Source organism: Phyllobates terribilis, unplaced genomic scaffold (assembly GCF_046119375.1).
Source record: "Phyllobates terribilis strain yellow unplaced genomic scaffold, ASM4611937v1 Scaffold_7__3_contigs__length_470593459, whole genome shotgun sequence".
Classification (NCBI taxonomy): Eukaryota; Metazoa; Chordata; class Amphibia; order Anura; family Dendrobatidae; genus Phyllobates; species Phyllobates terribilis.
The window spans coordinates 155,215,002-155,226,789 of record NW_027362767.1 but is presented as its reverse complement, the minus strand read 5'-3'; the positions used below and the strand labels follow the sequence as shown (position 1 = coordinate 155,226,789).

Here is an 11,788-nt window from a genome sequence, read left to right as displayed (position 1 = left end):
CACCCCACAAGACTTGCTGTATACCGGGAACACCCCACAAGACCTGCCGTATACCGGGAACACCCCACAAGACCTGCCGTATACCGGGAACACCCGACAAGACCTGCTGTATGCCGGGAACACCCCACAAGACCCGCCGTATGCCAGGAACACCCCACAAGACCTACCGTAGACCCGGAACACCCCACAAGACCTGCCGTATACCGGGAACACCCCACAAGATCTGCCGTATACCGGGAACACCCCACAAGCCCAGCCTTATACCAGGAACACCCCACAAGACTCGCCGTATACCGGGAACAACCCACAAGACCCGCAGTGTACCGGGAACAACCCACAAGACCTACGTATACTACAAACAACCCACAAAACCTGCTGTATAGTGGGAACACCCCACAAGACCTGCCTTATACCAGGAACACTCCACAAGACCCGCAGTGTACCAGGAACACCCCACAAGACCTGCTGTATACTGGGTACACCCCACAAGACCTGCCGTAGACCAGGAACACCCTACAAGACCTGCGTATAGTACAAACAACCCACAAAACCTGCTGTATAGTGGGAACACCCCACAAGAACTACTGTATAGTGGGAACACTCCTTAAGACCTGCTGTATACCCACAGGACCTGTCTTACCCTCAAAACACCTAACAACACCTTTCGTATAGCGGGAACATCCCACATGAGCCAATATAATACTACTATGATATACTATCCCAAAATGTAAAGACTCCGAAAGAAGTAAGCCAGACCTCCCAGACTCTTTACCAGGACTCTGAGAGCTCCAGGAGAGGCAGAAGCCATCTCCCTTTCCTCTCAATATGAACTTTATTTAGGGGGTGAACCACGTACATTAAATGAAAGACCACAATAAAATGTCCAGATGGGCCACAACTTCCCCAGCGAATAAATTGTTTACTGTTCTTAAAGGGGTGATGAGAAAAGGCCTTTAAGTACCGTGATTACAAAGTGAAGTTGATGAAGTGGGAAAGAAGCTTTTTTTTATGTTGATTGTGGGAACATTTCAAATGGTCATTTTTGGAAACCGTACAGATGTCTGCGCACCGTGCTCCACCCTGACAGATAGTGATGGAGCAGAGGATGATCCCGCACGTGGAATTTCAATGCACTTTTTGTTTTTGCAGAAGAAATGATATTTCACCTTTTAAGGGTGTGGATTTAATTAATGTTTCTCTGCCCATCCCTTGACTAGTGTCTATAATCATAAAGTAGTCCATCCTGTTGGCTGAAAATGTTAATACGTTGCATCTAGCATTCTACCGCCTTCTTCCAGCGCCTGCCCTAGAAGTTCAGTGTCTCAGCTGCCGTGAACGGTGAGAGTAGTAGTGTCTGGCATTGTACGCCGCTAATATTCACTGTGTGTGCAGCTTCGACAACAGGACAGTGGTTCTGGCGATTGGTGGGAAGGACCGCATCAGCGCTTGATGCAACCCCCCCCACAGTCACTTAGATTTCACTTCTTCTCTCCCATTAACTTTGTGGCCCAAGGACTTCTCCAATCACATATCCACATGCTCTCTCCTCAAGAAGTAACGTTTCCCCTTGGACGGCGCTGTCAAATAATAGGAAACGTATAACAATGTAGTATACTATTCTGCCACCAGATGGCGATGACTGCCAGATGCTAAGAATGGTATAATAGTGTAGTATACTATTTTGCCACCAGATGGCGATGTCTGTCTCATACTGGGAAGGTATTTCAGTGTAGTATACCATTCTGCCACCAGATGGCGATGACTGCCAGATGCTAAGAATGGTATAATAGTGTAGTATACTATTTTGCCACCAGATGGCGATGTCTGTCTCATATTGGGAAGGTATTTCAGTGTAGTATACCATTCTGCCACCAGATGGCGATGACTGCCAGATGCTAAGAATGGTATAATAGTGTAGTATACTATTTTGCCACCAGATGGCGATGTCTGTCTCATACTGGGAAGGTATTTCAGTGTAGTATACCATTCTGCCACCAGATGGCGATGACTGCCAGATGCTAAGAATGGTATAATAGTGTAGTATACTATTTTGCCACCAGATGGCGATGTCTGTCTCATACTGGGAAGGTATAACAGTGTAGTATACCATTCTGCCACCAGATGGCAATGACTGCCAGATGCTAAGAAACGTATAGCAATGTAGTATACCGTTCTGCCACTAGACGGCGCTGTCTCATATTAGGAAACATATTTGCATAATTCCCCATAATGCATTGTCCAAAACTCTCCTTAACGGTGGTGGCTTTAGTTTATCTGGTGACAAGTTCCCTTTAAATGTTATGGCTATTCCCAGGAACATTTCTCACTTGCAGTACCGCGCCTCACCACTGACAGTAGTGCATTCTTACCATAAATTGCAGTACAACAGCGCCCCCATTATTTTGTAGCCACAGTGTAAAGGTGCTTTTCCAGTAGATGTATATAAGAACATAATGGGTGACACCTTGAAAAGAAAAGACATCTCAAGGACCGGGAAAGTTTGGGACTTTTAAGGGGGAAGTGGTTTTGATTTCTCTCTAAAATTTGCTTCTTTGTGGGTATCCAGATAGCGTAATCTGGCACCGTCTCCAGTGTGTAGGCGATTTCTGAGCAAAGCCACAATAGTAGGGGATTAGATCAGATTATCGGAGCTTCCACTGCTGGCAATGAGTGGCAAGATGGCACCAGACCAGAGCTCTGCAAACCTCCTGGTGCCTGCCGCCATCCCCAGCCCCTCTTCGGATTTATAGGCATGACGTTGGCTCTGACGTAGTTAATGGACTGCAAAAAATCTGTTGCAGGCAATGAAAAATTTGGACCCCAGTTCCAAATTTAGGATTTTTTTTTTTTACATGACTGCCCTTTACATAACGGTATTCAGCTACCCGATTTGTGGGCAGTATTGACCCTGGCGTACGAGGTACCAGAGTTAAATTAACGGCGCAGGAATCATCTCGAAATGTCCAAATATGAGCGTTCCTGCTGACAGCCGGGGCTGCTTAATGGTCATCTGGAGACATGCTGACCGTTTAATGCCGAGCCGATGCCCGGGGGCCTGTTCCTCCGCTTTGTAATTAGGATTCTGCACTAAGTACACATTAGGCGGGATGTAATAAGCTATAGAACGATTCTGCTAGATGCCGGCACCATTACCATTTTCTGGAGATGATTCCTCAGCGTCACGGAGCCACCTCCAGGGGACATAGAGTAGACGACCATGACCTGAAATGGCTGATAAATTCAGTCTCAGGAGGCCGGACTTGGTGCTACTCCGTGGAATAAGTCCACCGCAGGATCTTTAAGATCTACTTGGCCTCCTCTTTTCGGCATATTTTAGTTTCTTGATCTGAAAATCACTTTTGGGGCAATGCCAAAAACCCCTTTGTGACTGAGCCCCTTTTTTTGTTTTTGCACTCTCTTTCCTCCCCTTTTTCCAATATTCAGAACTTATTAATTCTCCACTCTGAGGAGAGAGCTGTAGGTAAACCTGCATTGGCTACATTTGTGCCATATAATTTGCCAGTGAGATAGGGGGTCCTTCCTCTTATCACACCCATAATCCCAGATTGATATTCCGCCAGGCTTTTCACATCACCAATAGATGAACCATATAGCGTATGCGCCATTCATTGTACTTAGAGTTGGCACATGACCTAGTCCATCGGCCATGCTAGTGGTCTGCGTCCGCTGGTCAGGAGGGAGATATATACAGGTCAGCATCTTTCTATTCGCCCCCAGCTGAGCTCATACTCGGCACATTCTATTCTTTGTACTTAGCGTTGGCGCAAAACCCAATCCATCAACGGTACCAGTGGTCTATGTCTGCCGGTCAGAAGCGAGATATCCGCTGCTTACCCAACAGCATCCGCTCCTCTTATTTTGATTCACCTCTAGCTGATCCTATATCTAGCACATGCATCATTCATTGTACCTAGAGTTGTCACACGACCCAGTCTATCGGCCATGGCAGTGGTCCGTGCCCTCTGGTTACGAGCAAGAGAACTGCCTCTTACCAGACAGCATCCGCGGCTCTGCTTTTGACATACCACTAGCTGAGCCTTTATCTAGCACATGAGCCATTAATTTTAGCTAGACTTGGTGCATGACCCAGTACATTGGTCAACCGAATGGTCAGGAGCAATAGAACCACGTCCTACTGGACAGAAACCACGGCTATTCTTTTGAGCCACCACAAGCTGAGTCTATATTGCATGCTCCATTCATTGTTTCTCGAGTTGGCACACGACCCAGTCCATCAACCATTCAGTGGCCTATGTCCGCCGGTCGGGGGCTAGAGAACTGTCTCTTACCAGACAGCATCCACGCTTCTTTTGATTCCCCAATAACCGAGCCTATATCAAGCACAAGCGCCATTCATTGTACCTAGGATTGACATACAACTCAGTCCATCAACCATGCCAATGGCAGGGAGCGAGATAACAGCATACTACCAGACAGCATCCATGGATCTTCTTTCGTTCCACCTCTTGCTGAGGCTATATTTAGTGCATACACCATTCATTGTACCTAGGGTTGACACACAACCTAGTCCATTGGCCATTCCAATGGCAGGGTGTGAGAGAACCGCTTCTTACTTGACAGCAAACGTTGCTTTCCTTTTGATTCACCAATAGCTGAGCCTATATCTAGCACAAGTGCCATTCATTGTACCTAGAGTTGGCACAGGTCCTAGTCCATTGGCCACGCCAATGGTCGGGAGCGAGAGATCTGCATACTACCAGACAGCATCCTTGGCTCTTGTTTCGATCCACCTCTTGCTGAGGCAATATTTAGTGCATATGTTATTCATTGTACCTAGGGTTGGCGCATGTCCTAGTCCATCGGCCATGGCAGTGGTCTGTGCCTGCTGATCGGGAGTGAGAGAACTGCCTCTTACCGCACAGCATCCGCGGCTCTTCTTTTGATTCACCACTAGTTGAGCCTATATCGGGCGCATGCGCCATTCATTGTACCGAGAGTTGGCACAGGATCTAAGACATGGCCTTTGCCATTGGTCTGAAGTGAAGGAACCGCCTCTTACCGCACAGCATCCGCTGCTCTTCTTTTGATTCACCACTAGCTGAGCCTATATCGGGCGCATGCGCCATTCATTGTACCGAGAGTTGGCACAGGATCTAAGACATGGCCTATGCCATTGGTATATCGGGCGCATGCGCCATTCATTGTACCGAGAGTTGGCACAGGATCTAAGACATGGCCTATGCCATTGGTATATCGGGCGCATGCGCCATTCATTGTACCGAGAGTTGGCACAGGATCTAAGACATGGCCTATGCCACTGGTCTGAAGTGAAGGAACCGCCTCTTACCGCACAGCATCCGCGGCTCTTCTTTTGATTCACCACTAGCTGAGCCTATATCGGGCGCATGCGCCATTCATTGTACCGAGAGTTGGCACAGGATCTAAGTCATGGCCTATGCCATTGGTCTGAAGTGAAGGAACCGTCTCTTACCGCACAGCATCCGCGGCTCTTCTTTTGATTCACCACTAGTTGAGCCTATATCGGGCGCATGCGCCATTCATTGTACCGAGAGTTGGCACAGGATCTAACACATGGCCTTTGCCATTGGTCTGAAGTGAAGGAACCGCCTCTTACCGCACAGCATCCGCGGCTCTTCTTTTGATTCACCACTAGCTGAGCCTATATCGGGCGCATGCGCCATTCATTGTACCGAGAGTTGGCACAGGATCTAAGACATGGCCTATGCCATTGGTATATCGGGCGCATGCGCCATTCATTGTACCGAGAGTTGGCACAGGATCTAAGACATGGCCTATGCCATAGGTATATCGGGCGCATGCGCCATTCATTGTACCGAGAGTTGGCACAGGATCTAAGACATGGCCTATGCCATTGGTATATCGGGCGCATGCGCCATTCATTGTACCGAGAGTTGGCACAGGATCTAAGACATGGCCTATGCCATAGGTATATCGGGCGCATGCGCCATTCATTGTACCGAGAGTTGGCACAGGATCTAAGACATGGCCTTTGCCATTGGTCTGAAGTGAAGCATCCGCGGCTCTTCTTTTGATTAGCCGACCATACTTGTGGCATGACACGTACGTAACATCGCACCAGGCCGGCTAATGAAAAGAAGAGCCGCACTTCTCTCACTCCCGTCCACAGATCACTGATGTGGAAAATGGACTGGGCTGTGCAAATTAATTTGCAAAAACATTGTATCCTTAAAGAGTGAACCTCCATTTTTTCTGTGTGCTTAGTAATTTAGCGCTTGGGCCCCTTGTGAATAGCGCATGCGCGGGATTTCAGCTAAGCTGGCAGTAAAAACTGCCAGTATAAAAGGAGGCATCACAGCAGCTGTTTTATTTGCTAAAACCTGTCGACCGCTTCCCTAACACTATTTTAATGAAGTGCGCTCCCTTACCCAACCACAGCGTTTCCCCTGCAAAAAAAAAATTAAGTGTGGGAGGGCTTTAGAGAAGATAAAAAAACATTGCTTCTAGCAACCTTTTATTATTAAACAGAGCATCAGAGTGTTACATATGTGATTACCATAGGGGGAGGTATAGTGTGACGTACTGGTTTTCCTTTAATACATTTTTCTTTTTCTCCCGTTGGAAACTGCAATAACAATACAATATAAATCACTGGAATATTAATAGACGTTTAGAAAAAAATCCTTTATTTCAGGAACAGAGAGGTGTAGAAAAAAAAAAAAAATTAAAGGGGGAGATCATCCAGTAGGGCTTGCAGCACCAACGAAAACAAAATCTTTTTCTAATATTCGATTGTGCGACACACTGTCAAAAATTGACAAATAAATGTTGCCAGTTTGCAGGAATTTTACTGTATCGAAATTCTACTCATTATTTGTGGCTTTCCCTTTAAATATCCAGAAAAATTTTTTTTCAAGATGCAATTGATAAAATATCAGAACCACCAGTGACACAGTATAGAAAATGGAGATTGCATTCTTTCACATTGAATTAAGTTGGAGTTAATGGAGAGAACGTGTCTCAGTACAGCAAACAAACGAACAAAAAAAAATCTTCTTGACCCGAAAAAAATCTCAAGAAACGTCAACAGGTGTGCGGATAAAAAAAAAAAAAAAAAAAAAAGAAAAATAATAATAATAAAATATAATACTGATAATGTCACTCGTGTATGCTTCTCACGTTTTTACAAGATATATAAAAAATATATATGTATATTTACACACGTACTGTACAAAAATGATTGCCTACGAGGATCTGTTTGCAAAAAGAACAGATTCCGTACAAAAGATACATTTGGTTGAAATTGTAAAAAATAAAATAAAATAAAAAAATTTATGTACAGATTGATAAGAAATCGATACATATTTACTTAACCATTTCCAATAATAAATGTTAGGGGGATGATTAATAAACTTAAGTGGAAATGAAAAATTTTGGTAAACTGTTGAATGGTGGAAATTGGCCAGGAATTTGCATCAGTTAAGTAGCGTATCTCGATTTGCTTTTGCAATAAAAATGAAAAGATAATTGTTTATAGTCTAAAAGTAATGTACATGGAGGTTTTGTAAAGGCTAAAGCAGCATAGTTTACAGAACGGTACCATAAAAATTGGGGATTTTTAAAACAATACAAAAAAAAGATCATCTATATATCGAACATTACTTCAACCATCGGTTTGATAGAGGTCAGTGATGATCCCCATTAACTCATTGCCAAATGCAAGTGCTGTCTATCCATATTTCTTTTAGAAAAGTAATTTTTTTTGTTTCATTAATTTTTTTTTTTGGCAAATTCCAGAATTACATGATTGTGTTTATATATATATAAATGAAGGGAAGACGGAACTCCTTTTTTCTTCTTCTTATGATTACCGTAAATATAAAGTACCATGCATCTATAAGTCTTGGCAAATACAGATGTTTTTTTTTTTCTTTTTCAACATCACTTTTCAAAAATGGCAACCCTTAACAATTATGTGTTAAGGCACAGGACGAAAAAAAATAAAAGCCATACCAAGATGAATGCCCGAATTTACCAGATAAGTACTTTTAAGACAACTTTTTGGAACAGGACCATATTCACATCTGTACTTTTATTGTGAACCTGCCGAGAGGTAATGAAAAGGATGACTTCTGGGTAAAAAGACTGAATACGGGGGAAAAAAAAGTGTTTTCCTTTTTAATGGGGAATATTATGTAGGATAGAAATAATGGGAATCATGATGGTATGTGATAAGAGATTGTACCATTTTATTTTGAGAAAAAAATTAAAGGGTTAATATCATTTTCATAAAAGGGTAATGTGGGATAGTGCTTGTAAAGACAAGGGCTTTTGCCATGTATTGCTTGCTAAAATTTTCATCCGTTCTTGAGATAGTAGCACTTTTCTTTTGCTTACATCTTGTTGCCTTGGTGACCGACCACCGCTGATAGGCAGCAAAACATGCACAGTGATTACAAGCACATGTCTATTGAGCTTGTAAGCACTGTTTTGAAGCTGGCCAGGATCACTAGAGCGCACAATTACGTCCTAATTGCAGCCAGCTTCATAGCAGTGTTTACAAACTGTAAAACAGCGGTGGTCGGTCTCCAAGGCAACGAGCTGTAAACAAAAGAAAAGTGTTAATATCTCAAGAACGGATGAAAATTTTAATAAGCAGTAAAATGAAAAAGTCTTTATATTTACAAGCTCTATTTGTATGAAATTGAGGATTAATCCTTTAAGCTGTTTTTACTGGTAAAATATTTTACCAGGAACATACAACATAAAAAATAAGAATTTCTTGTATTTCCTTGGAAAGTATTGCTTTACCTTTACGTTTTAGACCAAGCACTAACGTGTAAAGACGAATGTTGGTTCTATGTACCGGTACTTGTCTCTGATGGGATTCACACTATGAGGAGAAATCGAGTTGTTTGTAGTCTACTTTTCACTCTAAATGAAATATGAGGATTTTTAGTACTCGTCGTAAAATATCCTTCTTGTAACCTTCATTGAGGGACACAGGAACCGTGGAGTTAGCAAAAAATCTGACTCCTCTCAACAGCCTACGCCTGGCCAGCCGACCCCCAGCTATGGAGTTAGTGCAAAAGCAATAGGAGGAGCAAAACCAAGTCCCCCCCAAAAAAAGGAAGGGAGTTGTGTCCCCCCAATGGAGACTGCAAAAGATTTTATGGTGAGTACCAAAAATCTTTTTCTCGGACACTTCATTGGTGGACACAGGAACCATGGGACGTCCTAAACCAGTCCCTGTGGTGGGAAAACTAGCACCAGTACTGCAGAAAGAAGAGTAGCAATCCCCCCACGGTGCTACCCAAACAACTGCCACTTGTAGGACCCTTCTGCTAAGACGTGCACCCATCACCGCAAGGTTTAGAGGTCCTCAAAAATGTGTGGAGAAGGCTAAGTATGGGCTCTGTAGAATAGCACACTAAGCTACACTGCATAGCTGTGCGTCAGCTGGCCAGGCGTAGGCTGTGGTGGAGGAGTCAGATGCATTCTTAGTGTCAGCCTCAAGGGGGCAGCATAAAACCCCATGCTTCCTGTATCCCCCATTAGAGCATCCAAGAAACCATTTTTGCTTCGAAATGGATACTCAACTGCATGTTTAGATTAAAGTGACTTGAATCTGCTCATTTGCCTTCAATATCTTACTCCTATATGTGTGGCCTCCATATCAACTGAGCAATCTCCTGGATTGTGTCGCTTGGACCTACAAGCACACACGAGACTTAATACTGCAACCACCTATTTCACCAAGTTATTGGACTATTCATCCCTGAGTGATTTTTTTTTTGTTTTGTTTAGTTTCTCAGCCAAAGAGCAATGCTGGAGTTTCAGAAATGCAACACTGGCTGATACTTATTGCCGACCGAAGCTCGGTGTTACAGACCTGCTCGAAAAGATCACAGCCAAGTTGGAAATGAAAACAAAAGAATATAAGCGAGGGTCAGAAGGACTGCGTAGGTCTAAGCCGGAATGTCGTAGACAACGTGCACATGGATGGAGCAATGTTCGTGTTGAGAAGTGGTCGGTAAGGAAACAAATCCAATTATGGCTTGGAGCTCGGTGGGAATTCTAGAACATGTAGGACCGAAGAAGAACACTGATAAGAATCCTACATGAGCGGGATTTATAAAAGAACCTATAACGATTAGCAAATGAAAATTCCCAATTATTTTTCTTTGATTGTCCGATTCATTCATTCTCCGCTATCCAAAATAACTGCCCGCGTGCCAAGATTGTAAAGTCATCCTGCCCCGTCTTCCAACAGCTGGAATGTATAACTACCAAAAAAACCTCCGGTTAGACCAGATTTTCAGTGTGCAAATGAGGAGAGTAATAAAAAGCAGACATGGGCCCCAAGGGAAAAATCAGAAAAAGTTTCTTCGGTACCAAGTTGACTCCTAAAGTCATATGATAAGCCATACACCAGATGGCAAAATCAGTGGTATTTAAGGAATGATCAGGTGCTAAAAGGCCAGCCTTCTGTTTGGCATCTTTCTCCATGTCAAAGCTTCACGACTTTGCTGGTCAGGCAATATTGACATTGACTGTTTTCTTGGGGACTTCTGAGATCAAGACATGAAGGTCCCTGAGTATCAGAAGACACGGTAAGAGGTCGCTTCTCCTCTTGGAGTCCTTTCTTGCCTTTAGATGTTACATCAGAGAAGACTTAACTGAATAGCGGCATCTTCTCTGGTTTTTCCCCTTTTGATGCCCACAATTTTTTTTTGCAATCCTCAGACATGCGTCTGCATCCTTTGTTGAAATCTCTGTCCATAGTCAGAATGTTGGGAAGTGTAGGAGAACCGAGTGGCGCCTGTGAACTTCCCAACTGGGTCAAAAGTATCGTAAGGTCCCCGATCCATTCCTGTTGTGGTTGGCTGCGTGTAACCAAGCCGGTATGTTGGGTAACCTGAATTTGCCGAATACCCATGTGTCCCAAATTTTTCATAGTTATCGTAAGAAAGTTGACTTGTGGTATCTGTCGTTGCCGGCGTTACTGTGGGCGTTGGGTCCGTACTATAATCTGAAGTAGCAGCCCGACTATAAGTGTTCAGTTGGGCATAACCACTGGAGTGAGAGAGACGGGATGAAGGGCGAGCATCAAAGCGTGCTGGTCCAGGATTACGGTAATCTGGATACAACACAGTTCGGGAATTCGGCCTGTCATCGTGAGCCCGGACGTTGTAATACCCATTGGTTGGATCCTAGGGAAGAAGAGCAGCGTGATCAATGGCAGATAATGATGGACATGAATATAGAATAAGAAAAATGATTATTGAGAGGAAAGAAAGAAGAGAAATAATAATAATAATAAAAATAAAAAAAAAGCGGGCGGCTAGCCTGAGATAGGCGACTTGGTCTCTGAACACTATGTGTTTCCAAACGTATGTGCTCAATTACGCAGTGAAGCAAAAGTCACTATACAGGTGCATACATTTATTAAGACATTTATGGAAAATTGCTTTGGACTACAGACATTTACATAAACATTTGCTTTTAGGATATAAAACATGGTAGCCCAGTGCAGACGCCTGCTCATTTACAGAGTTACAAAAAAAAAACAAAAATGAAATTTGCCCAAGTCTATTCATCAAAGTCTAGAGAGAAAAAAAACCTTCTATTCTCCACCATTTAGCGCTGGAGTAATTTGAACCAATCTATATGAAAGTGCAACCCATCGATATTGGTGGCTATTAAAAGAAAAAAGTTTCTGCCAAAGCTTATGATTAGGTGAGAATGACTTTGATGACTAGACCCAAGTTTTTGGCAGTGATGGTTACGTGATGTCGGATGAAAA

At 43.5% G+C, this 11,788-nt stretch overlaps 1 protein-coding gene across 1 annotated transcript in view; it reads right to left on the bottom strand.

Annotated features, from left to right (window-relative positions):
- Positions 1 to 8,377: 8,377 nt before the first annotated feature.
- Positions 8,378 to 11,788, bottom strand: part of KIRREL1 (kirre like nephrin family adhesion molecule 1) — a 344,587-nt gene continuing 341,176 nt past the window's right edge. The window contains exon 15 of the mRNA XM_073639476.1: positions 8,378 to 11,195. Within this exon, the coding sequence (XP_073495577.1) occupies positions 10,725 to 11,195 (471 nt within the window). The 3' untranslated portion in view covers positions 8,378 to 10,724. The remainder of the gene's footprint in view (positions 11,196 to 11,788) is intronic.